The sequence below is a fragment of the Mastacembelus armatus genome, chromosome 1, assembly GCF_900324485.2.
Source record: "Mastacembelus armatus chromosome 1, fMasArm1.2, whole genome shotgun sequence".
Lineage (NCBI taxonomy): Eukaryota > Metazoa > Chordata > Actinopteri > Synbranchiformes > Mastacembelidae > Mastacembelus > Mastacembelus armatus.
Genome location: NC_046633.1, coordinates 19,275,169 through 19,302,981, shown reverse-complemented (window position 1 = coordinate 19,302,981; position 27,813 = coordinate 19,275,169). Strand labels below are relative to the sequence as shown.

Genomic DNA, 27,813 nt, shown 5'->3' with positions numbered 1-27,813 from the left:
TGCTTATTTACACATCCAACAGTTGGAGAACATCATCACATTCCTCTTGAGTTGTTTCATGGTGATGATGACTTTATCTGTTCAGTTCTGCCCGACCCTGCAATGGGCCTTCTCTCACTAGGCTTTCCAGTCTGGTACTGTTTCATACATTTGTTTCATGCTCTGGCTGGTTTCAGTGTCTTTGATAGTCTGGCTTCCTTTTGCCACCAGCAATTCTGAGTATACTTTCTTCAGTGACTTCATTGACATGGCCAAAATAAGTAAGCCTGAGTTCTGTGGTTTTACATATTCCACTTCTACCTGCTGTTCATTTTTGAGGAAATCTGCATGAGCCTTGTCCAAATTTGTCTTTCTTCATTGATCCTTTTGATTGGATGTTTCAGGCCTTTATTAGCCTGTCAAAGATCGTTTCGTCAAGCTTCAGATTATTACGATGCAGTTCTTATAAAAATAACTTACAACCACTTAAACATAACCCTGATAAGAAGTGCACTTGGATTTTAATTTATTCCTTCTTCTGGAAACAAGAAAGAGTATAACTCCATATCTCAAATCTTTTCCATTGTCACTTTTTAATGCACACACGTTTACACACAAACTCACCCCTGTGTGTGGTTGTGTGTGTTGAGATAAGAAACGTAATCAAACAAAGTCAGTAAAATCATCTACTGTTGATACAAGTCTCTTCCTCTGCCCAGAGGCTTCTGGGTTGGGTGCTGGAGTGTTTGGCTGAAACGACTTGTTCTGCTGAGCATGTCCTTGAGTCAGCGAGATGCCAGGAGTCAGCCGAGACTGAATGTCTTCTTGAGCCTGAGTCAGAGCAGAGAGATAGCAAGGTGGATGAAATAGTGGATGTGAGAGGAAACTAAAAATGGCAAGAAGTTCAAGTAGTGAGAGATGGAGAATCATTTGTTAAAGTTTTATGTGGGCGTTATTCTCACCCTGGTCCTGATCCTCTTAATGTGCCGTAATCTCGCTAGCCACTTGGATGCATAAGCGTCAGAGGGGTTTGCTCTGTACTGATGCACCAAAGAGGCCATCTGCAGAGAGGAAAAAGACGGAGTGTGCATATGAGTGCGTGTGACTGTGCACAAAGTGTTATGAGTGCACTCAAGTGTAGAAGAAAAAGCACTATGTAAGCCCATAAGACTTAAGTGTGAGGCAGCGATAACAGAAAGACTTACATTTGCATGCAGAGCCATCTGTCTAACTAAGAGTGGAAGGTTGCGGTCTGAAACGATTTTCGCCACTGTCGTGTCCACTAACCCCTCCAGGTCTGAAAGAAAGAGCAGGTGAAGGAATAAAAGATAAGAAAAACTGACAGCAGCAAGTAACGTGACCAGAAAAAAATGTGATTGGCTTACCTTTGCGACACTGGAGGGTGACCAGGTTACATTCATAATCCAGTGGTTTTATAATGACTTCAACAAAATTAAACTGACCCTAAAAAAAGGACAAGAAACTAGAGCTGAATCACAAAAAGGTACTGCAGTTTTCAGATTTTGTGTGTGTGTGTGTGTGTGTGTGTGTGTGTGTGTGTACCTTAATTGTGCCCAGTTTGTACTCCTCTCCAGAGTCATTGTATACCACCATGACAAAATCATTGCCGATGTGACGCTTTTTATTACAGCAGCCCTTATCACTCTCTCTGTTTGGCATTAGTGTGGCTATGTGGAAGATGGCTGCAGAGGCATGATTTCATTAATAAGCTGAGCTGTGGAAAACAAGTACCATAAACATCAGTCTTTTTCTCTCTCTCTCTCTCTCTCTCACATGCACACAAACCTTGCATGATGTCGTCATGCCAGCAGTAAGTGAATTCGCCATCATCTCCATACTGGTCCAGCCCTCCAAGGAAGATCTGATCAGGGTCGCAGTCTTTCAGATGGATTAATTTGCCAAGGCCTGTTAGAAAGGCAGCGTAGCGGTTCGAACCATATTCGTTTGACAGGATGGCAACCTCATTGTTGACCTGAGGGGAGCAAAGAGGATGAAGGTGAAGAAATTATCTGGCAATAATAGCCAAGATATCAGTCAGTGCTCGTCTTCTCACCTGACCAGCTCCAACAAACACCACTCCAATCTTATGGGTGTCATAAGGAGGCATCTGGTCCAGAACCTTCACAGCACGGTCAATCACCTACAAAAGAGAAAATACGATAAACAACATTACGTACATGTCACTGGAGCAGACTCCAGGTCAACGGAGGTCAACTAACCTGAGTTTTGGGCAGAAGCAGTGGCTTGTTGGCTTCATTCCCAAAGAAAGGAGAGTGGTAGAGCTGGAGGAAGACAAAACTAAAAAAGACATACAGAGTGAGAGAATAAAAGTGGTGGGCATAAGAAAGAAAAAAAAACTACAATTTTTAACTTGCTATTCTTAATTTTTCATAATGTCAAACAAGCTCTTAAATTTCAAACCATGATGTACAACTATTTTCTTCACTGGCATGCTGCCTTTGCCAATAGAGCAAAGTGTGTGTCTTGGCACTTAATTTTTTGTGTAAATTGTGGAGTACCTGGGGCTCAGTCCAGAGGTCTTCTCTGTGTTCCCTGGTCCAGGTCGACTGTGGTATGAGTCCCTGTCAGTCCTTCTCTCCCTCCTGGAGGATGGGGCTGATACTGAGATAGTGTGACCCCGGGGTCGGTGGCCTCCACTGGGAGATATTGGTCCAGGTTGTGCTGCTGCCGTCGGAAACTCCAGCTTCATCTTTGCCCCTCCACTTTGAGATGATGCTACACCTGGGCTTTCATCCCCTTGATTCTGAGATCCTAGTCCATTAAGGTCCCCTCCTGTGATTCCCTCCACCTTTTCTTTCTCAAAATGAGGCTGCTGCAGCAGAGACTTGCCCTCAGATGGTGCTCTGGGCTGTGATGTGTCTGCCAGCATAGCCTCAGACTCCAGAGCAGCCTTGGTGAAGGCTTCAGGTAATGTCTGGAGTTCTGGAGAGGAGCTGGACTTGTTAAGTCCATGACCCTGGGACTGAGAGTGGCCCTGGAAGGGAAGCTCAGGGTCCTGGCTGCCTGGGGTGGAAGGCCCCATATTGGGTTGATCAATGGGCATCGCTCCTTCACTTATTTCCTCTAGAGTCGACTTTTCGTCATCATGACTGGAGGTGGAAGAGGACTGGAGGATAAAGATAAACAGAGACGATTTGAAATGACTGTACCAATGGGTTCAACATGTTTTAGCAGATTAATACATTCATTAAAAAAAAAGTAAATAAAAAAAAAAAAAAAAGCAAAACCACAAGCAGTTGTTCCTAGGCAACACTGGACTATCAGCTGTTCAAACAGCAACAGGTGGTGAAGATGTTAACTTCATCTTTTTTCACCTTTCAAATGTTGGAAGAGACAATAGAGCCAAAACATCCAATGTGCATTTATGAGTTTATGTTATTTTCCATAATGTAGTGTACATATACTACATTGTAGGGAACAACGCTATTGTGTTTATATTTGTTTATGTGTTTTGTACCCACCCTGCTGAGCGTTCCAGGAGGCGGAGTCTTTGTGAACTTGTCAGCAGACATGAAGATGGGTTCGGAGGTCACCGGCTCAAACTCATCACTCTCCAGCCAATCAGATGGGGTGTGTGCTGTGGTGACCCCTGAGCCTTCCTCCAGCACCACCACAGAGTCTACAACAGGACATGGCAACAGCAACCACATGATTATTAGTAGACGTACATACCCACAAAAACAGAACCTACTCACCAACACACACACACACACACACACCAAAGTGCTGTCCACCACTAGTTAAACAATCGTACACAAAAGCATACACAAGTGCAACACCCCAACAAAAAACATCAGGGATTTTATGACAGCTGTCAGTACCAATATTGACATCAACAAATCACACACATTCTCTAAGCTCATTAGATTAAGATCAATACCTACAAACACTGACATGAGAGCCACAGACCATTGCAACAGAAGTATTTATGCATTTCTGTTTTCTCTACTTGATTTCTACCAGGACACATGCATCTGCTTAGTTGCCTTGGTGGTTATCTCAGTCCAGACACACTGCAACTACTTCAACAGCAGCCCAGACCAGGCCCCACAGTCCGATATCTGTCAAACGACACTTTCCCGACACTTAGAAGAGGAAGTGACCAAAACAATCAGGCACACGATTATCATCAAAACTACAGCCCTGAAAATGTTCTCATCACCCCACTGTTTCTCCAGTAAGGAAATGAAGTGCATATTACTTGGATGAGGTCTGGGCTTTCCTGTTGACAACATCAGGAGGCCAGAGGTTAAAGGGTTATATTTAAGAAATTTAGAGAAAATGATTAGGAAAGAAAAACAACTCATGGAAGGAGTCAAAAAAAAAACAAACAAAAAAAAAAAACAAAAATCATGATCCATCTTTAGGTGTCAGTGGACTGAATGATCCCAGTGCAGGCTTGTGTTCAGCATCACGTGTGGATGATCCTCCCCCCAGGTTAATACAGGACAGACGTTTAAGCGGAAATGCTCAATTCTTTCACTTGCACAGCTTCTGAATATAAAACAATTTCTACACATTATCTCTCACTTACAATAACAGAACAGTTTCACATTTTGGAGAATATCAATACTACTCTAATAAAGGATATGAAAAATATGAAGCTGCAACAGGGAGAGAGGTGACCTGTCCAGGGTGTACCCCTGCCTTTCATCCCAGGAGAGCTGGGATAGGCTCCAGCAGATCCCCATTCCCCTACATAGGAATAAGTGGATATAGATAATGGATGGATGAACAGGGAGAGAGCTAGCTTAGCTTAGCACAGAAACAGGAGTCTCTGCTGGTTGCCTGTTATGCACTGAAATGAGGAGGTGGTTAGCATTCCAGTCCTGCAACTCCTCATAAAACAGCAACTTGTCATTTGCACTTTGGTTTTAGTACAGGTGAAACCAAGAAGATATTATGTATTGATTAGTGACACTATGAGGCGAAGGCAGATGGATTTTGTTAGCTCTGCTCAGTGCTAGGCTAGCTGTTTCCCCCTTGTGTTCAGTCCATGTGCTAAGCTAAACTAACCATCTGCTCTAATCAACAGAGACATGAGTGTGTCATAAATCATCTTGTCTTTAAGAAAATAAAAATGAATATTTCTCAAAGAGTCAAAACATTTTCAGGGAAAATATTTCTTTTCTTTTAACTGTCACTTTTTAATAGCAAGCAAGAAATAATGTGCAGCTATCTCTGCCAACAGTTTTTAACTTCCTTATAATAAGGAAATAATGAAAGCCATATGATGATCAAATGTCACTTCCAGTTTGTGCTGGCAGACCATTGTACAAGTGTGAAGAAATACAATTCACCAGGAGTTTTCGGAGGAGGGGGAGAGGTAGGTTCAAACATGGTGGACAATACCTGCCCAGGAAATACTCCTGTGCAACCTGCCAGTAGCTGGAGGGCCTGAGGGGACAGAGCCCTGACCCAGAGACCAGAGAGAGGCGCCCACTGCAGGCGAGACACCAGAAGACAGGTTGGTAGCACATGACCGGACATAACAGAGTGCAGCCAATCTCAAAACAGCATGGCAGTGAGAACAGAAAAAAAACATGAAAAATTGAGGCAATGAGAAAAGAAAAAAATGTTGACAGTAAAGAAAAAAAAAAGATGAGTTAAGTTAGAAAAAGTGTGCAGATGAATAACTGGAGGAAGTTGAGCCCCAGAACAATAGAAAAAAAATGTACAAATGTACAGGACACTGGACATCATTGAAAAGGAGGCTTCTGCAGAATAACAATAATGACTTAGAAAACGAGTGTGTCAAAACAATGATCTTAGATTAACACTGAGCAGAGCAAATCCAAGATGGTTTATGGATCAGCTTTGGGTTCAAATAAAGTATCTGCAGCAATGATGTCAAAATCTCTGGCCCTCAAGGGCCACTGACCTGCTTGTTTTCCAACTATCCCTGCCCTTGCAGCTTCTGATTGGGTGAACACACCCGATACAGGAATCCGCAGTGGGTAGGGCAGGGAGAGTTTGTTTGACACCTGTGATCTACAGGCAATTTGGCACTTTGTCTGTCCACTAACAGGAATCCAAGACAGGCAGTTAGGCAGAAATTAGGGATGTGTTCATGCTTAACGTTAAATGTATTATTCCACTAATAACTCTTCTCTTGCTAGCTCTTCTGGATGATGTTTTTGTTTACAGATGAAACTGATATTTTTATGGTCATAACATTTTGAAACGTATAACTCACCAATACACACCACCAATATATATACACATATTAGGACCTCTGATATTTCTAGCTTTCTCTGCTTAGACTGTTACTCACCAGTGTTTGAGCGCTGGATCAGGTTTGCCTTCCCTCCAATGCTGCTTGCTTGAGTCAGGGGCTCAGAGACAGGCGCTGGTGCGGGAGCAGCAGTGCTGGCAGGAGCGCTGGCTGTCTGAGTAGGAGGCTCCTTCACTCCTTCCATCGCCATCAGGACACTGGAGAGCTCCTGCAGTGGCATATTGCCAAGCTCAGAGGAGAAGGGACTAGGTGGGTTCTCTAGACACATCAGCCAGCTCGTGTTACCTGTAATCACAGAAGGACGACGCCTTTGACAGTGCTATTACATTTGTACATCTAAAATGTAGTTAACTAACCAAAATGTGTGAAAGAACTGGGATGATCTGGTGTTTGTAATAATAATGAAAAGAAGTCATCGACCATACAGCTGCCAGTGTTGCTATGTGTTTTTATTTCCCCCTACCAGACGGTCTTCGTATGAAGATCTCTGCCCAGCCCTGTGTTAGCATGGGGACAAACTCAGCCAGGCTGGGGTTGTCTCTGAGAGCTGAGGGAGCAGATGGGGGGGCAGAGGAGGAGGAGGGAGGACCCAGACCATCTAAAGTGGGGCCAGAGGAAGGAGAGAGTGAAGTGGCTAACTCGCCCTCAGAGGGGGACACCAGAGGACTGAGGCTCTGAGCAGGACCGGCACGTAGAGCGTGACCACCTGCAAAATGAAAACATATTTAGGCAGAGAAGAGGACGAAATAATGTATAATGTGCAGCACAGAAGAGTACAGTATATTAAAGCATGGAACATCACAGCTAAGAACATTGCTTACATTGTTTACCAGTGGAATAATGTGAATGTTACCATGAATATTTATTACCTGACATGGAGCGGACCCGTAAGCGTGTGGCTCTGCTGTGTTGCTGGCTGGACTGCGACTCCAGTTTAGCTGGAGCCTCTTTGGTTATTCGGGTGTGTAGTGATGGATCAGACCTGCAGGACCAGAAGAGGGAAATGATGATGTATCAATAATGTGAGAAAGTCATTTTCTGTGTGTGTGTGTGTGTGTGTGTGTGTGTGTGTTTTCACCTTGTCATTTCTGTTCCTCCCAGACGTTCAGACATGTCCAGTCCCAGCAGTGCTTGAGTTCTGACTCCTCCACTGGTTGTAATGGTCACCAGCTTGTTGCCCACGAGCCAGGTCATACTGCGACCACCTGCCAACAGGAACTCTGCAATGGGAGACCTAAGAGGATGGTCAGAGGCCAAATTTACATTCACACTCACATTACAAATACTCCATTTTTCCAGTGACTGCTGTAAAGTGCCAATTGGCATACAAACACAGAGATAAAACATGTTTTCCAACCTCTTGGGCAGTGCAGAAAAGTTGGAAAACACGTATCGTGCCATCATGTCCAGACAGGTCTCAGTGAGCTCTAGGTGGACCATCTTTAGCCCCTCGTCTGCCTGAGTCACCGCATTTTCATCAGCAGAACCCAAACTGCAGGTTGTGGTTGAAGTGTGCATCCTATGGGAGGAAACAGAGAGAAGGTTAGATTACAACAAGAGGTGCAGAGTAAGAAGAGGACACATTAGTTGGTGACACATTTTAATACGTAATCAGTGCGTACAGAGACATGCAAGCTATAAAATATATTTAAAATGAGAGAAATGAAAACATAAATGCGCATTGCTGTCCATATCACAAGCAACCTAAGCAGTTACATGCACACTACTCTACATGTGTTCATGTAGGCAAATGCACCATGAGGTAAAAATTACAATTTGTCATGCACACAGCCACACTAGCTGTCATACTGGTTATCTCCATAAATACAAAAACTGAAGAGATTTATGATGCAGTGTATTGTAATGTATTGCGTCTCACTAAGTCAGAAAACAGCAGAAAAATCAGCAGCCAGGAGCTGTGTGTGAATGTGTTTTACTGTGCACTAATGTTGCAGCTGAAGCCAAATCTCTTTATTAGTATTCATTGCAGAGTGAGCAGCACCTCTTTGTATCCACAACAACCATTACTGCATGCTGTCCAGGCAAATCAGGCTGAAAGCACATTTACAAATGTTAACATCAGTCTCAGTCAGGGCTGGAGAAATGTATTGCATATCAACTGAAAGCCATGCTGACTCACTACTCAGAAGTATAGTAAACAAAGCAAAAATGAGCAATTCACAAAAGCAATTTGTGGATGTCTGAGCCCAAATATAATATCACTGTGCATGTATCAGCGTGTAGTATTCAAGGCTGGCAGAGCGGTTGGTGCAGAATCATCAAGTAAAATGAACTAAAGCAACACAAATTAAAATAAACGAGGCAGAAAGCAATTATAGAAGGAATAAATAAAGATAATGCAAGAGAAGCTTAGGTCCATCTATCATGATAGACAGTTAATTTTGTCTTAGCACTATGAAAAATATATAACAGCTGAGGGAAGGTTATCTCGACAGCAATACATCTCATCTGATGATTCTCAAGGTATATAAATTAGGAAGAATACAAATTGGAATATATGTACATGGTTAGAAAATGACTGAGCTGTTTAAGCACAGATTTTTATTACATCTGTGCAGATTCATTATGGACAAGAAAAAAAATTATATAACTATTCCACACACTTTTACACTTACCATTATTATACTGGCAATGACTGATTTTTCACTTCAATGTCTATTGGACACATACTTTAAGCAACATGCCCATGAAACACTAACAACTGAAAGTGTAAGCTGTCTTTCATTATTTAAACTTTATCTCACTGAAACAGTTCAAACTAAACCTGAATTTTATGGCACTTATTAGATGCTACATTAAAGATAACTTCTTGATGGCACATCAAATTAAGTTTGTTAGAGTATGTCACCATCACATCTAAAAGCCTAAACCATGGGCATGTTGTCTAAGATAAAAACAAATGTCCACCAGAAAACTTAACTCAATTTAATTTGTCAATCAGGTGTCACCATTCAAGGAAAACAAAAACAAACAGTCCGAGAAATCAGCAGATTTGCAGCCATTTAGCAACTGAAGCAGGTCTACACTGCAGTTGTTTAGCCTCCTGAAGTGCCACGTTTCTCTGAAACACTTTATACAGAAGTGTCCAACATTACATTATTGTGCTTTTACTTCCATCTGTTGGACAAGAGTGGTATGACATATTGAAGAGCGTGGCACTGCAGCCACATCTGACAACTGCAATGATAGATCATACATCTGTCACTCAAGCAGATCAGCCAAGCAGAGATCAGTATGAATGTTTGAAGTTTAGAGAGGCAGCAAGTGTGTACATGTGTGGTGATATGCATGATTTCAGCCTTTATATCAAACAGTAAAGTTCACATTAGCTCAGATAGTCCTAAAGTCTGACACTAGATTGCCATGGTCATAGAAGCACAGTGTATACTTGTGAGTGTAGCATAACAAAATAAGTCAAGCAAGCAAACAAAGCTGTTCTGTTGCTGTCGTCCTTTTCACTGGCAGAGGAAGCAAAATTCCCTCTCAACCAGGAATAGGGAGGGAAAGCTGCAATTAAATCAAATCCAAACCAAAAACTAATTCGGTGTTAGAGCTAAATTAAGTGGAAAAACATCAACATAGATCAAGATGTTTTTCAATGTCTGCAAACACTGCATGCAAAAGCAAATCAAAAGAATACAATCTGTTTGTGTATGATCACAGCCCAAGACAAATGAAAACACAAACCTTCCTCCAGCATGCACCACCCCCGCTCCAGGTGTCCCTGGTAACAAGGCCCAAGGCCCACCCAAGGCCCACCCAAAAGACCCGCATGACAATGACACCGCACCCCATCAACCATCCCATGAAGGAAGCAAAAGTGTTTGTTTTTTTTGTTTTGTTTTTTTTTTTTGTTTTTTTTGCTTGGTTACCCAGAAAGCTCTTCTCTAACCTGCGGACCGCGTGTTCGGAGACACTGATGCTGCGGGAGCGGAAAGCGTCCATTGCTGACAGGTCCCTCAGCTCTTTAACTGGAGAGCTGCTGCTATTGGCTACTGCCGCTGCTGCCTTCGCCACTTTTGCCGCCCGCAGACTGGGCGATGATGAGTACCCCATGGCAAAGCGGGAGGGAAATGGGCCCGGGTTGCAATACGGTGGCAGTGGGCAGTAAGGGGATGGGTCATCATAAGGGGGGAGGTGGTTTGGTGGTTTGTGTGTGGTGGTATACCAGGAGGCAGGAGGAATCATCCCCCAAGCACCATCGCAACACGAGCAGGTGACCAGGGGGCATACACGCCACGCGGAGCCAAGGACAGGGAAAGGAGGACAAGGTCACAAAGGTGAAAGGATAGAGGTCACAGGAGAGGGAAGGGGTCAGGAGCAATGAAGAAAGGATCCAGGATGACATAACCACCCCCAAAACACCAACCACAACGCAGCACCCATTTGCAGGAGGCAGGGGAGAGGTCAAATGAAGAATTGAAAGAAAAACAAAACAAGGTGAAAATTAACAGCAGTGAACACTATGAATCCAATTATAGGAGAGCAGAGTAAGAAAAAGAAGATAACAAAAAGGATAAACATCAACTAAAAGGGAAAACAGATAAGCTACAGCAGGGGGTAAACAGCTTCTGCTATTCAGAAAAGAAAATACACACAAAGTATTCAGGAGAGCAAAAAAATTAACATCATTTCACACAGCAGGTACATAGTGAAGCCAAAGACTGGTACAGAAGTAAAATATTAGGGATGGGCTCAGCACAGGCCTGACAAAATGAAAGTTAAAACACAAGAACAACACATCCAACTGAAAATGAAATGCTGGGTTAAAACTGTGGATTGGAGCACAGCAAGTCTGTCCTAAAAATACTAAGAACTAGAAAACGCTATAATTAATTACTTGCTAATAGTTTAATACATTAAATATTAAACACAATACCAGCCAAAGGTTTGGACACATGTTATTTCTGAACTGAATGGGCAATTGTACATAACTGGAGACTTTTGGAGACCCCCAAATTTAATCTTGATATCCCAACCAGAAGTAGTGTGCCCATGAAAAACTGGATATATGATCCATAGGGAATATGACATGCAGCACTCCAATCCAACAGTGGGCAATGAGCAGCAGAAGGACAGATCACTGGATGATAAACACAATATGGAACACTGAAAGTGGGATGATACAGAAGATCGGCAGAAACCGATGTTAGCAGAGGCAATATGTCCCACTATAAAAAGATGTAATGAGGACTGTTGGCAGCAAGGGTGTTATAAAGTTTGAAATCAACTATTAAGTGTGAGGACCCAAACAATAAAGAGGCTTCACTAATACTTTAACCTACATAACTCAACAACAGAGGAGGAGGAAATAACATGTAGCAGTGTCATATATTATTTAGAGACTATCCAGAGTTTAGAGTGTGGCCTCAAACAGCATTAGTTAAATTTTAACAGTTATTTGGGGCACTGTGAAAAGATTAGTTTAACAGGAGATGAAGCTACCCATTCTAATTTTTAAAAAACAATTCTCTGAGAAAAATGACCTTATCCTCACTACTTTTTCCAGGTCATTGTTGTAAAGGTTGTTCTTTTAGTTGGCAAGAAAATGTGCATATTACAGCCAACATCTGTTTAGGAGATTAAGAGACACGGCCTAGTTAGTCAGCCAAGTGTCAGCTGGTTCGACCTCTGTTCTGGCTTCTCTTTCTTTGCGAGTTCTCTTTTAATCAGTTACTCGAGATATTTTTTTAATCCCACAATGTTTGGGCGATTGAGACACGAACAACTGACAAACATTCACACCATGTACAGATGAGAATGACGCCTTGCTGTGAAAAGCTTCCTTACACCTGTGTGTGAAAGGCAGTGTGTATTTTTCTTTGTGTTGAGTCTATTTTCACTGTGATCATAAACAACAGTCATGTAGCGAGATGTGACAACTGAAAAGAAAACAGTTCTACTGCCATGGCATCACTCTATATGTTTTTTTTTTTTTTTTAAAAAAAAGGTACAGGAGATGGGGAAAGAAACACAAACACCTGGAAAATATAATACAATCCAATATCTGGGAACATAATATCACAACCTCAAATATTTCTTAAGAGTTGGCTCAAAATAGACAGGTGTTAATGTTATTTTGGCCACCCCCTGTGTCATGAAGTAAAGTGGATTTTAAATAAACAGAAATCGTGGCAAAAAGAAGAACTTTCAAAATGTAAAAAGCATAAAAATAAGATGTACCAATGATCACCATGGCAACCTAAGAGGAGTCAGTGCAACCATCACGTCACAGTACCAGTCATGCTGAGTCCCTTGTTACCTTGGCAACCCCAACCCTCTTACACAACAGTGGCCACAGGGTCAGTGTGTGCTGTTGCTGGACTGTACGTCAGCTGTGTGTGCACATATGCGTTACCTCTTGGGTCTTTCATTGAGACTGGTGCTACGGGCGCGAAAGGGACTCTGCTCATGACCATCATCAAAAGGAAGCAGGGCGTTAGAACGCAAACCCTGAAGAGAGAGAGAAAAACAAATGTAAAAAGACAGAAACACAAAGTTTGACTAGTATTATAGTATTGAAACTCTACATAACATACACTATCTTATAAAGACTTAAAAAAAAATTAGTCTGCTGCTTTAAATGTAGAGCAGACATGACACCACTAGTATGGGGTTTTTAATCTAACAGCAAAGAAGAAAATGATAATACTTTCAAAAATGTCAAAATATCCTTTCAGCTATTATCTCATAATAACAGGACAACTTCTCTACTCTCAAAGTCTCTTCTTTACAGGACTGAGTCAAGAAAAGTTACTGCAGATCAGGAAAATATTTCCTAAAATGTACATTTTTCTGTTTTAAATGCATAAGCAAAAGGAGAGAAGATGAAAGTGATGACAGTGAATTCCATGTGGGAGTTTTGCTTTTGTACTTTTTCATTATTATACTGTCTGGCTGTATTTTTTTCTGCATTACATGAAAACACAAATGGCAAGTCATGAAAAAGTCACAGAGATCAGGTACAAAAATAGCACACACCTTAGTAATGTACTGAACAAAGTCTTTGCGGAAGGGGAGTCTGCAGCGTATGAACCACATGGCGATCACGTGGTGAGCCAGGGACACAATGTACTGGTTGAACCTGATGGGAATGGACGAAACATACAGGTCAGAGTGTGTCTGAGCACCTGGGAATACACTTATTTGTGAGTATGAGCACTTACTTGGAGGGATTAGTGTAGGGCAGGGAGATGGCAAACACACTGACATACTGCTCAGCTACAAAGTTGGCATACAAATGGGGCAGGCGCACCAGAGCTATGAAACAGAACAGCAGAAAGAACACATCTAAACATCTGAACAAAGCTGAACTGACTTTGACCACTGCAGTGAGAAAAGCCTTTGGTACTCACTGGAGAGGAACTCAAGCATAGGGGATGCCATGGCAACAGTGGCAGAGATGTGGGTGAGCTTGACGATAAGAGCCGGGAGGAGCTTGATCATGATGTCAGGCATCTCCACCGTGCACATTGTGAGGGCCACTACACACTGCTTGGCACAGCGGTAAATGAGGCCAGTCTCAAGGCACTGAACCAGCTCTCTCTGCAGACAGGAAATAAAATCAACTAATGCAGCTGTATGAGCTGTTTCTGTGCACCTATTTTCATGTATGCATGTAAGCAATAAATCCGAGGAATCCTGTTGATAGTGTCACAGATAGTACGACTAGTACTTCATAAACAATTGTTTGTACCTGTCTCGACTGCTCAAGGTAGCTGTGATAGGAGGTGATCGCTGTGAGGACAGGAACCACTGCCAACTGAACATCAGTGCGGGAAAACCCCTCCGGTGTCTTCTTCATGCGCTCTGAGATCAGTCGATCTGTCACCTACAAGCACACACATTAGTGTGCAACATTCTTGTCATGTGTATACAAGCAAATTCACATGTGTACAGACTTATTTCCAATACCATGCAGCAGAGTGTAGAACAGAGCTGGTCCAAGCTACATGGTGACGTCAGCAGCAGCACTTTATACTGCAGCGTCCACGGCAGTTTGTCGAGAACTAGCTTCACCACCTTCCAATCTGTCTCCTGCAAAAAACAAACCAACAAATGCCTGATACCTTTAAAGAAAACAGGGTAATCACTGCTGAAAGTGTATCTGACTAGAGCTGTACTGGACTATTTACTCCAAAAAAATGGCAGACTATTTTGATACATGCACGCCACCTTTCTGTGAGTTGGACACGATCATTCTGATTTTGTGTGTTTATGTACCATCTTGAGGCACTGCAGGAGAACACTGAAGGCTGGTGCGTAGGGAAGGTAGGCTGAGCGTATCGAAGCGGTTGAAGGGGGAGGAGCAGTGGGGGGAGCAGGGCTGCCAGCAGGAGGAGATGTTGAACCTGCTGGCTTTTTTTCACCAACTCGCTTCTCTTGTTCTCTGAAACAAAAAAAACAGCATAATTAATTAATTTTCTTATTATTAGGGGGCAGGAGTCCTTGCAAGAATGGTACGTGTGCTTCATCACCCTGTGTCACAGTAGCAGTAAGGGCTGAACCTCATGGCTCCATCCTTATTAGGAACTCCAATACGGTGAAGGGAGTCTGCACGCAGCATTAGGAAGAACTCAAATACCTGAAGGAGAGAGAACGTTCAAATAAAATAAATGACATGTACATCACAAATGAGGCACACATATTCACAGAAAAATGAATTACCCCTACCTGTATTCTAATACTGGAAGCAATAGCAGAACAGTACTTATGTTTGTAATGAAGCTGCAGGTGGCTAATAAGCAACTCATAAACACGACTAGCGTGACTGGCTGGTAGGCTGTAAAGCTTGCTCTGCCGGAAGAGAAAAATTAGGATTATCACCAAAAAGTTTATACAAGAGTCATTTACCAGATTGACAAAAACATTTTCATTGCTGTTAGATAGATAGTGTACTTCATTAATCCCTGAAGCAAAATGTTCACATTACAAAAGACATTACACAAAGAACTCAGTATAAATAGATAACATGAATAAAGTAAAATAAAAAAGTAGGAACCAAGCTTGAAATAGGACTACATATACCACACTAAATGTACATTAGTGCATATCAAGTGAAGAGTCTATATTTATCAAACAGTACACTGGACTCTACAGTGAGTCAGCATCATTATCATCAGCAGTTAATTTTATTATTGTCCTTCCTGCTACATTTGCAAACATTACTTAAGCAAAGATCACACTGCTTTATCTATTGTATATTTAAATGTTTGGAAATACAGTATGAAAACACAAAGTTAAAGTCATAAGAGTATAAAAATCATGTGAGCTGAGTGTTTACTCTTCTTAACAAATTATATTTTTCCTCAAATAACATCATCACCATCATTCTTAAAGAGTAAAAACACTACCATGAAAAGTTTTGACTGTTGCATATCTAGCCCTTAAAATCTCTATGTCAGTATAGTACCTGCAGGATTTCCAATAAGCCCAGTACAGCAGTTCTGACGTCCTCCATAGGAGACTCTGCTGTGGGGTCTCTCTCAGAAACCTCCAGGGACCCTGAACACACCAGAGAGCGGCTGGCCACCTAAAGAGAAACAAACACTGAAACATTCCCATCTTGGCTAGAATACAGAGAATTAAATGACTTCATGAGAGTAAAAGTGAGATTATGTGTTTGTGTGAATGTGTATATGTACCCGTTCAATGATGTCCAGCAGGCTGGTGAAGTGGTGTGTGTTGCAGCCCTCAGCAAGGTCCACCAGTAGCTGGGTGGCCTGTTTTCTGACAGCCGGGTCCCGGTCATCAGCTATTCCACTAAGTTGGGGAATCACCACCATTTCAATCAGTTCATCCTGGAACAAGTTATTGAAGGGGGAAGACACCAAAAACAACAGAAAGTTAATTTTGAGGATAATCAACACATCTGAGCAAACTGCATCAAAAAAAAAAAAAAAACATCAAATACCACACATTAGTGCACAACAGTAAACCATTTAGCAGTAATTGTACAGACACTCTAACAGTCAGTGGGCATTGGACCAGATAACAATGATGTTATAAGCCTGTATCTTGACAGTGAAGTGTGCACACAGAGAGGCTAACAGATGACAGTTTAATACTGATGCAAATGCGTGTGTCCATGCACGTGAATAAACAGACCTCATACAGCTGTCTGTTGGTACTGAGCACGAAGGACAGGATATGAAGCACTTTGATCCTTATCACACTGCGAGTCTCGTTCCTTTGAGAGAGACAGTGAGATGACAGAGAAGGACAGGAAATATGTCAGAGATGGAACAAGAATGGGATCGGGTTTATCCAACAACGAGGGACACAAAGAAAATACAAACAACTGGCAGCAAGGTATGTGTGCCCTACTTGAAGAATTTCTCCATGAGGCGGTGAAGGCTCTGAATCCAGCCGTCCTTGGCTGGCTGGATAGACTGGGCCCTGTACGAGATGAGGGTCAGCACTGATGCATCCTGTCAAACACACATTGAAGACTAGTATCAGAAAAGCAGCAGCAGTATGTAAAAGGATTACATGGCAACACAGGATGGCAGGGACAGATACTCAAAAGAACTAACAGGTCTTCTGTCAGCACATTTCTCCACTAGACTGAAGAACTTCTCTGTGGAGCCGTGGTAACCATTCTGTTCGTACAGCTCTTCTACTGTGGTCAACAGCTCAAAGACGATAGCCTTCAACTCTGCACTGCCTATTGTCTGAGAAAACAAATGAGACAGGCCACTTGGTCAAATCAAAACTGACATTTTACTGTGTGCATGTTCATACATCTGCAATGTGTATAGTATGTGTACCTGGATCTGCTGTAGCAGTCGCTCTATGATGCTCAGCAGGATGTCCCATGTGACCACCTGCAGCTCTTTGCCATATTTCTTGATCAGTCTGGTGATGGAGAGGACGATTTCATAGGACACTACCTCATTGGGACACGACATGGCCTGAAGGTGAACACAGAAACATAACTGATTTATTCCATTCATAGTATCAACACAGTCCTGTGTATTCAGACTAACCTTGGACTTTCTTATGTATCTCTACTCAATTCTGTCTCATCTCTTCTAAGTCAAGGCAGCAACCAATAACCTCCCACCTGACATGAAACAATATATAATGTATATCTGACATTAAGACATACTAAGCCAGACTAAGAATAGTCTGGCTTGGTTCTGGAGTTACTGTTCTGGTCACCTACAGTCAATGAGGGCAAAGAGTCTTCTTTCAGACACCCTGCCTCGATATAATAGTGTTCCACAAGGAAGCATATTGGGTCCTACTCTGTTTAATATTTATATAATATTGCATTTGCTTTCAGTGACTCTCTTACAAATCTGTACACTGACGACACCATTTACACATCCAGTTTCTTCCGTGACTACTGCACTGTCCACATTACAGGTGCGTTTCAACAGCATTCAAAGCGCTTTCTCCAGTTGGTTTTCAACAGAAATCTACCACAAGTTGAGTGTGCCCCTAAAATTTCCACCCTGGATGGCTGTGAGATTGATTTTGTCATGAGCTACAAGTATCTTGGAATCTGGCTTGACAACAAACTCTCTTTTGAAACTCACATAAATGTAGTGCTCAGTAAGGTCAAATCCCCCTTTACACAATCAGCAAATCAGTGTCTGGACAAAATGACAATGCTCCCTATTCTGGACTATGATGATGTAGCCTACAGGTATGGCTCAGAATCTCTCCTTCACAAACTGGATGTAATTTACCATGCTGTGATCCGGTTTGTGACTGCAGCCTCATTCAACACTCACCCCTGCCACCTATATTCTCTGTTGAACTGACCTTTAACTCCATTCTCATAGTCAAACTCACTAGTTTTTGTTCATTTATAAAACTCTCATAGGGAAAACTCTGTCATACTCTGTCATTTCTGAATATTCACAACACATGCATAACACACATAAAAATGCATTTGGTCACTACTCTCTTCAGTTTTCCTTACCCTTAAGCTGAACTTTCATCCCACTCTCTTCTTTTAAAGATTCAATACAATCAATAGTACAAGACCATTGCACTTGCAAGTCATTTATTAATGCTTGTCACTGTATATATTGTACTTTTCATTGTTTTTGTAACCCTTGTGTGCTTTCTTTTATGGTTGCTTGACTATATTTATGCTGTTTTATGCTGCCTCTTGGCCAGGTCGTCATTGCAAATGAGAACTGGTTCTCAATTGACCTATCTGGTTAAATAAAGGTTAAATAAATAATAACACACACAGCCTTTGCTGCACATTTGTACTTGTGGAATGTTTTTTTATATATTATATTAGAGGTTTTATATAATATTAGAGGTGAAACAATCAAAAAAAAAAAAAAAAAAAATCACAACAGAGTGAAGGTAACACACATATTTTTGTATGTTACCTTGTAGAAAGATGGCAGGACCAGTGTGGGTGTGTTTTTGAGGGCAGGGAGTCTGTGTGCCCCCCACAGTGCCATCCCAACAAAGAATACAGCTCCTCTCAACAATGGAGCATCCTCCATGTAAACCCTGGTGGAAATTGCAGACAGTTAGACACACATGTATACATAAACACATATAAAGAACCACATACGCTTCAAAACAATGTAGACTTAATGTACCACAAGCTCAGAAAGACAAAAGAACAATACCTCTCCTCCATGATGCGACACATAGTGTAAATAGCACTGTGACCGAGGTGAGTCCCTAACACCTTCCTCATCAACTAGAGAATAAAAGAGCAGGATAACAAGAAGGACCAAAGCACAACAGAGGAGAGAAGATCAGAAGAGGCAAATATGAATGATGTTCCTTCAAATCAAAACCTACAGACAATACATGTGTGTCACTCACTTTCCAGCAAGATTCACAAAACTCTTTGACGTTGACCGTACGACAGAGAGTAATGATGAACACAGTGAGAGAGTCTGATGGCAGGCAGTTGTAACACACCACTGCATCCAGTACCTGTAGTGCTACCTGGAAACAATGACACAAGACATGATATACACAAACAGGACAGAAGCTGCAGATCGGCATTAAATAAACAGCTTACAAACGCACATGGCAGGGGCCTGATTATGAAAAAAAAAAAAAAACAATCATGATTATTTTGGTCAATATTGAAATTACTATCATTTAACACAGTTTGTCACAGTACAGAAAACCAAGCTAACAGAAACATGTTGCATTTCTTGAACTTGGAAAACACCCTCAGGTGCTTAAAGAAAAATTGTGGTGCTACCCAGTGGTGCAGACCCCACCCTGCAGCAAATCTTGCACATGTTTCCAATCCACATCAGATTCCTCAAAACTTTAACTCTTCCCAGAAAACAGAATTGGTTCCACTGTTTTTGCTGACCAAACTCTGCTGGTCCTGCTGCTGCTATTACTCTCCTCCCACCGTCTTTTTTGATAGACTGTTCTCCAACCTTGGTTGAATTATAGCAGTCAGGATTCTTTAGAATCTGTGCCTATCAATACACACAGCCTCACACATGCTGAAGTTTTGCCTCATTTGCTGCAAAATCATGAGTTTCATTTTTCCTGATTACAATTTATGTAATGGCTTTGTTGGTTTTCATATCTGATAACATTTTGGAAGTTACCCACCTCAATATCTGTTGAGGATGTTGTTCTGTTGCACAGGAGACAGATTTTTCTGCAGGGAGCACAACAGAACAAAAAAAAGAAAAAGCAAGTTAATAACACTTCTCCTACAAAAGAAAAACAAAAGTGTGTATGTTTCTGTTTGTATGACTTACTGGACCATGATGGAGACATTTTGGTCCAGGTAGCAGCTGTTGAACTTCACCAGATTTACAAGAACATGGAGAAAGTCAGAGGTGAGACCAATGTCCATCCACAGTAGGACAAATCGTGCTGAGGGAAACATGACATAAACAGGAGAAAAATATATTACAAGTGATTAAGTTGTGTGAAACAATTTAGCTAGAATCTCAATTTATGAACTCATATCTTTGGCCAAATAACAGATGCACTGGTAAGAAACAACCTGTAAAATTACAATAACCTAATAAAATTAAAGTTCATACACCAAAATGATCCTGGTGCATCAGAAAATAACCTACTGTTTAAAAAGTACTTCAACATCCCTCTGTGATATGTCCTCCTCCATGTGAGATTTACCTATGTCCTCCTCCAGGTGTGTGATATCCTTCCCGTTCTCAGTTAAGGCCTTGAAGACTTCCAGCCTGTCAGAGAGATCTTCATTGCATGGCTGGTAGTCGCTGATCACCTTGAAAAAATAGGCTCTCAGAGGGCCAAGCCGTTCACCCTTCACAAGAAGAAACAAGAACTAGATTTGCATTTTGGATGTGTGTGTGTGTGTGTGTGTGTGTGTGTGTGTGTGTGTGTGTGTGTGTGTGTGTGTCTGTGTTGCATCAATATACCTGTCCCTGTATAATAGCCCTCAGCAGCTGCAGGACCGCATGTCGGGCCTCAGGCGGCTGATCCGGAGTCAGCATATCCTCCACAGCTTTCCACACTGCCTCCACTGCATGCTGAAAACACATATACAAACATGTACATGCACACACAGCCTAACAAAAACAAATGACTGCATGTACTGCTACATCATAAATAACAGACTCACCTCTTCAAACTTTTTTGTTTTGGCAAGATCGCAAACGTGGTTCATCATGCGGACACGGTTGCTCAGACCACAGTCCGGGTGGAGCTCCTGAAAGACAGAGAGATGAAAAGCAAGGCCACAGCACCATGTAAGACATGATGAGAAAAAACACTAAAATTACTGAGTTTAGTGTGCCTCTTGTACAGACCTTAATGATGTCAGTTGTAATAATAAACTCAGAGAGTTTGCTTTCACTCGGTTTGCTGGGCAGACGTGAGGGGCCCAGCCCAAAGATCCCCTTCAACTTGTCCTTGACACTCTCCTTGCTTGGTTGTTTATTCATGGCCCAGCCTGGTGGGTTGGCACACTACTGTAATGGAAAAATGATGTTTACTTGTATTCACAGATTGATATTATGAGAACACTGCAGTTGCAGGTTTTTGTTTTTCATGTCTCCGTTTTATCAAGTGTCTACGTGACAGAACATTGTGTACTCAAGGTTGGTTGTATTGCTGTGGCTATATACCAATATGTGAAGGAGTATTTGTAAGATATGCTTCTCCATTATGTGACAGAAAACTGGGTGTGATGAATAAAACAAGCACCAGAAAGCACACCCAGGATGAAGAACTAACTGCCAAATGAGATTGTAAGTTTCTGGGATATAACCATATTAATGAATAATCTTTGTAAAAGGATAAGAAAGAGAGAGAAGTTCGCATCTGTGTATAAATTGAAGCCCTCAACCAAGTAGGAGCTGAGCAGCTGGGGATATAGCAAAGTGTCTGGATTTGTATACTGCTCCTTTCCTTGCAAGGAAATAAAACTCAAAAAACAATTTGGTCTGTCATTCTCTTTATTGCTCACCTCAGGCTTTTTGCCACAACACTACACACTACTGACAGCTGCCCAAAGAAACAGTAACACACTAATAAATTTTTGCACAAACCATCCCAAGTAGCTTAAGATTATTATATAATGCAAAAACTATAGTCCAGAAAAAGTATCTGACTTTGTATAAATGAGACTTGATGTTGCTTGCCAGCTAGCACTTAAATGGATTGTTGCAATAAAATACATATGCTCAGCCAATGCCCACTGCAACTGTTAAATCACTTCGCAATGAGCTATTATCTAGATGAATACAGACCAGAAATATCACTGCATGATGGACTGATATCAGCTATAACTACAGTTACAATAACAAGTAGCAACCACGAAAAAAAAAAAAAAAAGCATTCCTGTGACTGGTTGTTGGCTAAACACATTAGAGTGATAAATGCATAAAACACGTGCAGTTAATAGATTATAAATATTTATATCCCCTTTCTTGTCCTTCTGTAATTCTTTCAATGTTAAATAGCATGGGACTGGAATCGGGATAGTTCTTAAAATGATCTTTTTTGCATGATGAAATAAGCCTTACTTTTAGGTTGAATATTGACATTTATACCTTCGTTTGCTTTCTACGTCTAAGCTGCGACTGTGTGAAGTTACACAGACTTCTTAAGACGACATCAGGACTTTCATTCAGAAATTGTTTAGCTGAGGTAGTCAGTCACCCAAAGATGCTGACACATCAGTTTAGTCAGTCGATGACAACATTAACAGCTGACACAGTCATTACGTATATTGCACTGCAACATAGGTAATGAAATAAAATTAAACATAAATAAAATAAAACATACGTAATTTTGTCTGACAATTAATGTTTTGTGTGTGTATTTCACAATGATGTTTATGGTGGTGATGCTGGTTTGATTTAAGCCTACTGTAATTAAGAAACGGGGGATTTTTCCATATATTATATTTTTCCACAGATATTGTTGAACCTGGCCAATTAAAACCAAAATCACAGAGACCAAACAGGGGCAACTCTCTGTCCTGGGGGTCCATTTATCTCCATTATCATTTCTGGATTATTGTGTAGGGTTGTCTGCTATTGAACCACATCTGTGCATGTTGGTAGATATTCCACCGTCTCTGACACCAGACCAGAACTGCTTAAGCAGTTAAAGAGTTTCTTGCACTAAGCCTGCATTAGGAGTCCATTGGAAGTAAATGAGAAAATGTTTTCTGTAGTTTGGCTGAACAGACACTTTAGGAGTCCAGGTCACTACTAATCAGCACTGAAGTTTGGAGTCCCAGCCTGTTAATGTGTAAACAGGGGCAGGTTTGAAGAATCTGCTGTCATGTGGACTTGACAGGGACAGAGACAGAAGGGAGGGGAGGTGAGGAGACAGACAACGATTGTTCTGTCTCACTTCAACAACAACCAGCACAGCGGCGCAAGGTAGCCCCAATCTGACCACATAAACACGGAATAACCCTGAGAAAGGCGCAACGGTGCTAATGAGCAGCTGGCTACGTTTTGCGTTGCCTGTCAGGGGCTAGCATTCCAGTGTGGCATTCAGTGTCTGGTAGCTTAAAAAACAACGCCCCCTCCCCCCTTCTCCCCTCTCCTCTCTCCTCTCACCTTGTTATATTTGAGTCTGTTCCGCTTTCATTTAGCCACAGCTTCGTCCACACGCAGCCTCCAGAGCCGCCGCTGTCTGTGCGTTGTTGTGACTCCGTATCTGCGTCTGAAACCTCGTCCTCGGCCAAGCTCAGTCCTCCACTCCTCAACTGGATGGCACAGTAATACTCTGACAGGGACACCCGACAAAAACACGGGTTTTTTTTTTATCGCGCTCGTCCATGGGAAATGTAGTTCTAAGATAGCTAGCGTCAACTCTAAACTACGCTAAAGTCCATTTGTTAGCTTGGTTTTCTGCACTGTGACAAATAAAGCGCAAAGTATGTAACGCTACACTAGACTAGACCACTTTAATGTTTCCCAACAGCTCCATAAAACTGGTTCATTGTGGAATAATGGAGATATAAGCGAAACGGTACCAGAGGGAAGTTAGCCAGTAGCTAGCTGACGGTGCTGAAGTTGGTTCCCCGTTGGTGCGGCGCTGCAGTGCAGGCAGGCGGCCTCAGAGGGGCGCTGTGGGCCACATGTTAGGGTCTGGTCATTTTACTGATTATAGTAGATTAAGCTTTCCTCGTGTCACAGGGGGCGCTATCACTGTCTGTGCTGCAACAACAACATGGACACAACTGAAGATGTTGAAATGGTTGTCCAGCCATCAGTGTTCAAACTAAAAACCTAATGTATCTGACTACATAAACTGTTGAATAAGTTGCAAATGTGTCCTGTTTTCTCCTCACACCCACTTTCCACCGTGACAACAACCCTGTGTATTTAAAACTGAACATTTGTATAAGATAGTGGCATATAATATTAAATGGAGTAGTTCTTTACCTTGGGATAAATCATGCATGCTTTAAGCTTCAATTATTTGAAATAATCTAAAACGAATTATATTTTTATTTATACCAGTATGTACAGACATAAGTTTAAAAATATAATATATTCAGGGCCTCCGCCGTGCCAAATCCACAATGCGGATCAATTGATCCGCTGTGGCGACCCTGAATGGGAGAAAGCCCAAAGGGAAAGAAGAAGATTTTTATTTGACTCAACTTCTCCGATCCCCTCGTGACCAGGAAACTCTGATTCTGAAACCGACTTCAATTAAATGCTCGCCGGCCGCTGCAGCTCCAAGGTGTGTTTTGCAGGGAAATGTGTTACAATGACTTCTCCTTATTTCATGCAGACCAGGTCTGTTGTCACCCGGAGTGGAAATCAAACTGCAGGCTGCAGACCTGCGGCCACGGTCGGATCCAAACTTACCAACAGACGGAGGACTGCGGATCCGGTTTCTTCTGTGGAGGTGAAGGTGGAGGTGGAGGAGGCGAGGATCGCTGAGCAGAAAACCCCCTCGGACTCCTCACCAAAGGGTGATGTTCACGTTAAGCTGCTATCTGTAAAAGTGTTTGGCAAAGCATGAGCCATCGTTTCTCTTAACTTCGAAAGGGCTACTGCGCCTGCGCAAAAGCTGGGAGAGTTTTTATTATTGTTTGGATTGTAGACTAGACCAGACTGGACTAACAAAAGCTTGCAGAGGGTACAGGGGTTTAATGCGTCCTGCAGGAATACACAATATACACTATATGGCCAAAAGGCTGTGGGCGAATCAAGGTACTTTTGTTCTGGGGTTGTTTTAATGGTTAGTGCCTATTAAAGACTAATTACTGTGAACGGGATGTTCAGTGAGGCATCCACATTCTTTATCCTAAGGTCTACATACCTTCTGTCATGTAGTCAATGTAGACATATTGCTGTGCTCCAGGGGATGTTTATCATTCTCTCTCCTCCATTCAGGTGGTGGCTATGAACTCCAACAACAGGCCTCTGTCCAGCCAGAAACGGTAGCAGATGCTCCACGACTGTCTTCACACAACCGCAGGAGGAGACAGCTAAAGGTGGAATATGACAAGGATGAAAGTGTTTCACTGGTAAAGACAGAGCACTGGGAACCCCCAGACTGGAAGAAACAATTGGGGTTCATCCGTGAGATGAGGAGCAGCCATGACGCACCTGTAGATCATATGGGAGCAGAGAAATGCTATGACCCAGAGGCCCCTGCCCATGTAGGTGTGGTGTGGATTTTTTTGTTAAAAAGTTGACATAATTCAGATGATCAGTTCCAATGAATGCTGCTCTATTTTCACTGTCGACACAGGTGAGACGTTTCCAGGTGTTGGTGTCACTCATGCTGTCCAGTCAGACCAAAGACCAGGTGACAGCAGCAGCTATGCAGAAGCTCCGAGCACATGGCTGCACTGTAGAAAATGTCCTCGCTACTGATGATGAAACACTGGGAAAACTCATCTACCCTGTTGGCTTCTGGAGGGTAACGCAAAATAACTGTAAAATAACTCTGTATTTCTTTGTTGCTCCGCAAAAACTAATCTGTCTGCAGCCATGTCTCCCCCTTCACACTCCTTCCTTCATTATTACTGTTCACATTTGGACCTGAATTGTCACCTTGTGTCTTCTACCCAACCTAATGTAGAATAAGGTGAAGTATCTGAAGCTGACGTCAGCTATGCTGCAGAAAGAGTTCGCAGGGGACATCCCAAAGTGTGTTGAGGGGCTGGTCCGCCTCCCGGGAGTTGGACCCAAAATGGCTCACCTGGCTATGGACATTGCCTGGGACCAAGTGTCAGGCATTGGTAGGAACTCACAGCCAAAGCATGTATAACCATTTACAAATAAAAGAAAAGAAAATATGTTTAGTCAACAGTATGGATTGCTAGAGAAAAAGACCATTTATTAAGTTTTAAGGTTGATTCATGTTGCTTATAAATAACATACTAAATGCTATAGTTATATGTCACAACACCTGACTCCCTGCATGCTGCTCTCCTACAGTCCAGTGTTACAAACACTGGTTGTTATGGGACTGTTGTGCATTTTAGAATAAATTCAACCTTTTTACTTTAAGGTTAGCTTAGATCTCTGAAAGCTGTAAGCAGCAAGTAAGTTTTTCAAAAGAAATCAGAAGTGTTTTTATGAATGCTGGTGAACTTTTTTTCCTACACTGCTTACAACACATTAGCTAATATGGCTACAACTGCTAACTAATTTATCAGTCCATTGATTGGTTGGTCTATTAAATGTCTGAAAATAGTAAAGTCAAAGTGATGTGTTCACATTGCTCGTTTGTCCAACAAAGAGGACAGAACAGCCTCAAAATGTATCTGCAGGAAAAGATCATGTTCGGTGGTTTTCCTCAATAAGAGACTTAAATGTCAGTATAGCTGCAGGCTAATTTGCCGTTTTGGTCTCAGTTAGGCCAACATTATCAGAATTTTCTTATAATGTGATTAGAGTTGTTTGGTAATGTCTTCAAGGAATTTGAGGTTGCACTGCAGATATTATGGAATAAATAATAAAAGCTAATGCATATGTAGTTTTGGGAGCAGACTGCGTGGGGGCAACATCGTGACTCCTCATTACATTTACCATCTTTTAAAATGACGTTATTAAGTGTGTGAGATGTCATTGATGGTGGTGATCTGTGTTTAGGCGTGGACACACATGTGCATCGCATCTCCAACAGGCTGGGCTGGCTCAGGAAGCCAACCAAGAACCCGGAGGAAACACGCAAGGCGCTCGAGGAGTGGTTACCCAGGTAACAGATGTACCGCTGACCTGTGCAAGCTGGTTAATAGGGACCAACAAACCTATAAAGATCAGAGCCGCTGTGATTGACCTAGATACACACAATTTATCACTGTCTGGTGGCTGATTAAAAGTCATCACCATAAGATGCTTTCAATGAGAATTCAATGAAAATAAAATCTTTATATACAGATTTTTACTGAAGATTTTTTGTCTTTAATTTGACAGATGTTTAAGCAGGTTACAAATCACCCGGATATGTTCTCTTACACTGTTGCAGGGAGCTGTGGAGTGAGATAAACTGGCTGCTGGTGGGTTTTGGACAGCAGGTCTGTCTACCTGTCAGCCCTCTCTGTTCTGTGTGCCTGAACCAGCACAGCTGTCCATCTGCCCACAAGAACTCCCCTACAAAGCGGCCTAAAGTTAAATCCTCTCTGAGCCCAAACTCTTCCTTCAACACTAAAACTGAACCTGGACAGGAAGCTGCTATTAAAGATGAGGGGACAAAGAAGGAATCACTGCTCACAGCTGGTTCCCCCTCCACACAGAGAAGGAGGCTAAAAAACAAGGTTAAACATTGATTTGTTTGTTTTGATGTTGGTGCCTGAGCTATGACCAGATGTTGGCTTCAAAGACAAACATACACTGAGCACCTGACTATAACCTGAACATTGTGAATGTGGTTAATTTACATTTCATATGAGATTAAATAATTTTTGTACTGTTTTTTTACCAAATAAAAAATATGCACTCAATTATTGTTTGAAGCTTTAATTTCAAGAAAGCAAAGTTGGTCAACTATTAAAAATCCAACCAGAGAAAAGAGGAAGAAGGGAGGCAAAATAAAAGAAAAGGAACACGCAACTTACTCTGTTCATGTCAGCACTTTATATTTTGAAATTAAACGATTAA

The 27,813-nt window shown here is 41.9% G+C and overlaps 2 protein-coding genes across 6 annotated transcripts; one reads left to right on the top strand and one right to left on the bottom strand.

Annotated features, from left to right (window-relative positions):
- Positions 1-548: 548 nt before the first annotated feature.
- tsc2 (TSC complex subunit 2) lies at positions 549-24,695 on the bottom strand. 3 transcript variants are annotated; one of them, XM_026302763.1, is made up of 44 exons: positions 24,565-24,695; positions 23,721-23,904; positions 23,302-23,470; positions 21,034-21,195; positions 20,847-20,933; positions 20,644-20,754; positions 20,381-20,528; positions 19,996-20,113; positions 19,844-19,892; positions 19,085-19,210; positions 18,883-18,956; positions 18,634-18,760; positions 17,047-17,190; positions 16,813-16,950; positions 16,604-16,707; positions 16,385-16,466; positions 15,922-16,077; positions 15,690-15,809; positions 14,951-15,073; positions 14,755-14,861; positions 14,501-14,666; positions 14,192-14,314; positions 13,974-14,108; positions 13,633-13,822; positions 13,444-13,537; positions 13,259-13,361; positions 12,636-12,730; positions 10,170-10,310; positions 7,614-7,775; positions 7,335-7,490; positions 7,126-7,238; positions 6,720-6,962; positions 6,296-6,541; positions 5,374-5,463; positions 3,483-3,640; positions 2,520-3,127; positions 2,220-2,298; positions 2,054-2,140; positions 1,786-1,972; positions 1,543-1,682; positions 1,365-1,443; positions 1,185-1,276; positions 942-1,040; positions 549-810 (listed from the first exon to the last, which is right to left on the bottom strand). In XM_026302763.1, exons 4-44 carry the CDS (start codon positions 21,166-21,168, stop codon positions 643-645), a joined length of 5,703 nt encoding a protein of 1,900 aa, XP_026158548.1. In that variant the 5' UTR covers positions 21,169-21,195; positions 23,302-23,470; positions 23,721-23,904; positions 24,565-24,695; the 3' UTR covers positions 549-642. The 3 variants fall into 3 exon arrangements, with proteins under 3 accessions (XP_026158548.1, XP_026158546.1, XP_026158547.1); XM_026302761.1 differs by lacking the exon at positions 5,374-5,463; XM_026302762.1 differs by lacking the exons at positions 5,374-5,463; positions 10,170-10,310.
- Positions 24,397-27,559, top strand: nthl1 (nth-like DNA glycosylase 1). 3 transcript variants are annotated; one of them, XM_026302765.1, is made up of 6 exons: positions 24,397-24,671; positions 25,096-25,364; positions 25,457-25,627; positions 25,790-25,949; positions 26,806-26,911; positions 27,182-27,559. In XM_026302765.1, exons 1-6 carry the CDS (start codon positions 24,410-24,412, stop codon positions 27,480-27,482), a joined length of 1,269 nt encoding a protein of 422 aa, XP_026158550.1. In that variant the 5' UTR covers positions 24,397-24,409; the 3' UTR covers positions 27,483-27,559. The 3 variants fall into 3 exon arrangements, with proteins under 3 accessions (XP_026158550.1, XP_026158552.1, XP_026158551.1); XM_026302767.1 differs by having other exon boundaries at positions 24,397-24,710; positions 25,150-25,364; XM_026302766.1 differs by lacking the exon at positions 24,397-24,671 and adding an exon at positions 24,790-24,912.
- The last annotated feature ends 254 nt before the right edge of the window (positions 27,560-27,813 follow it).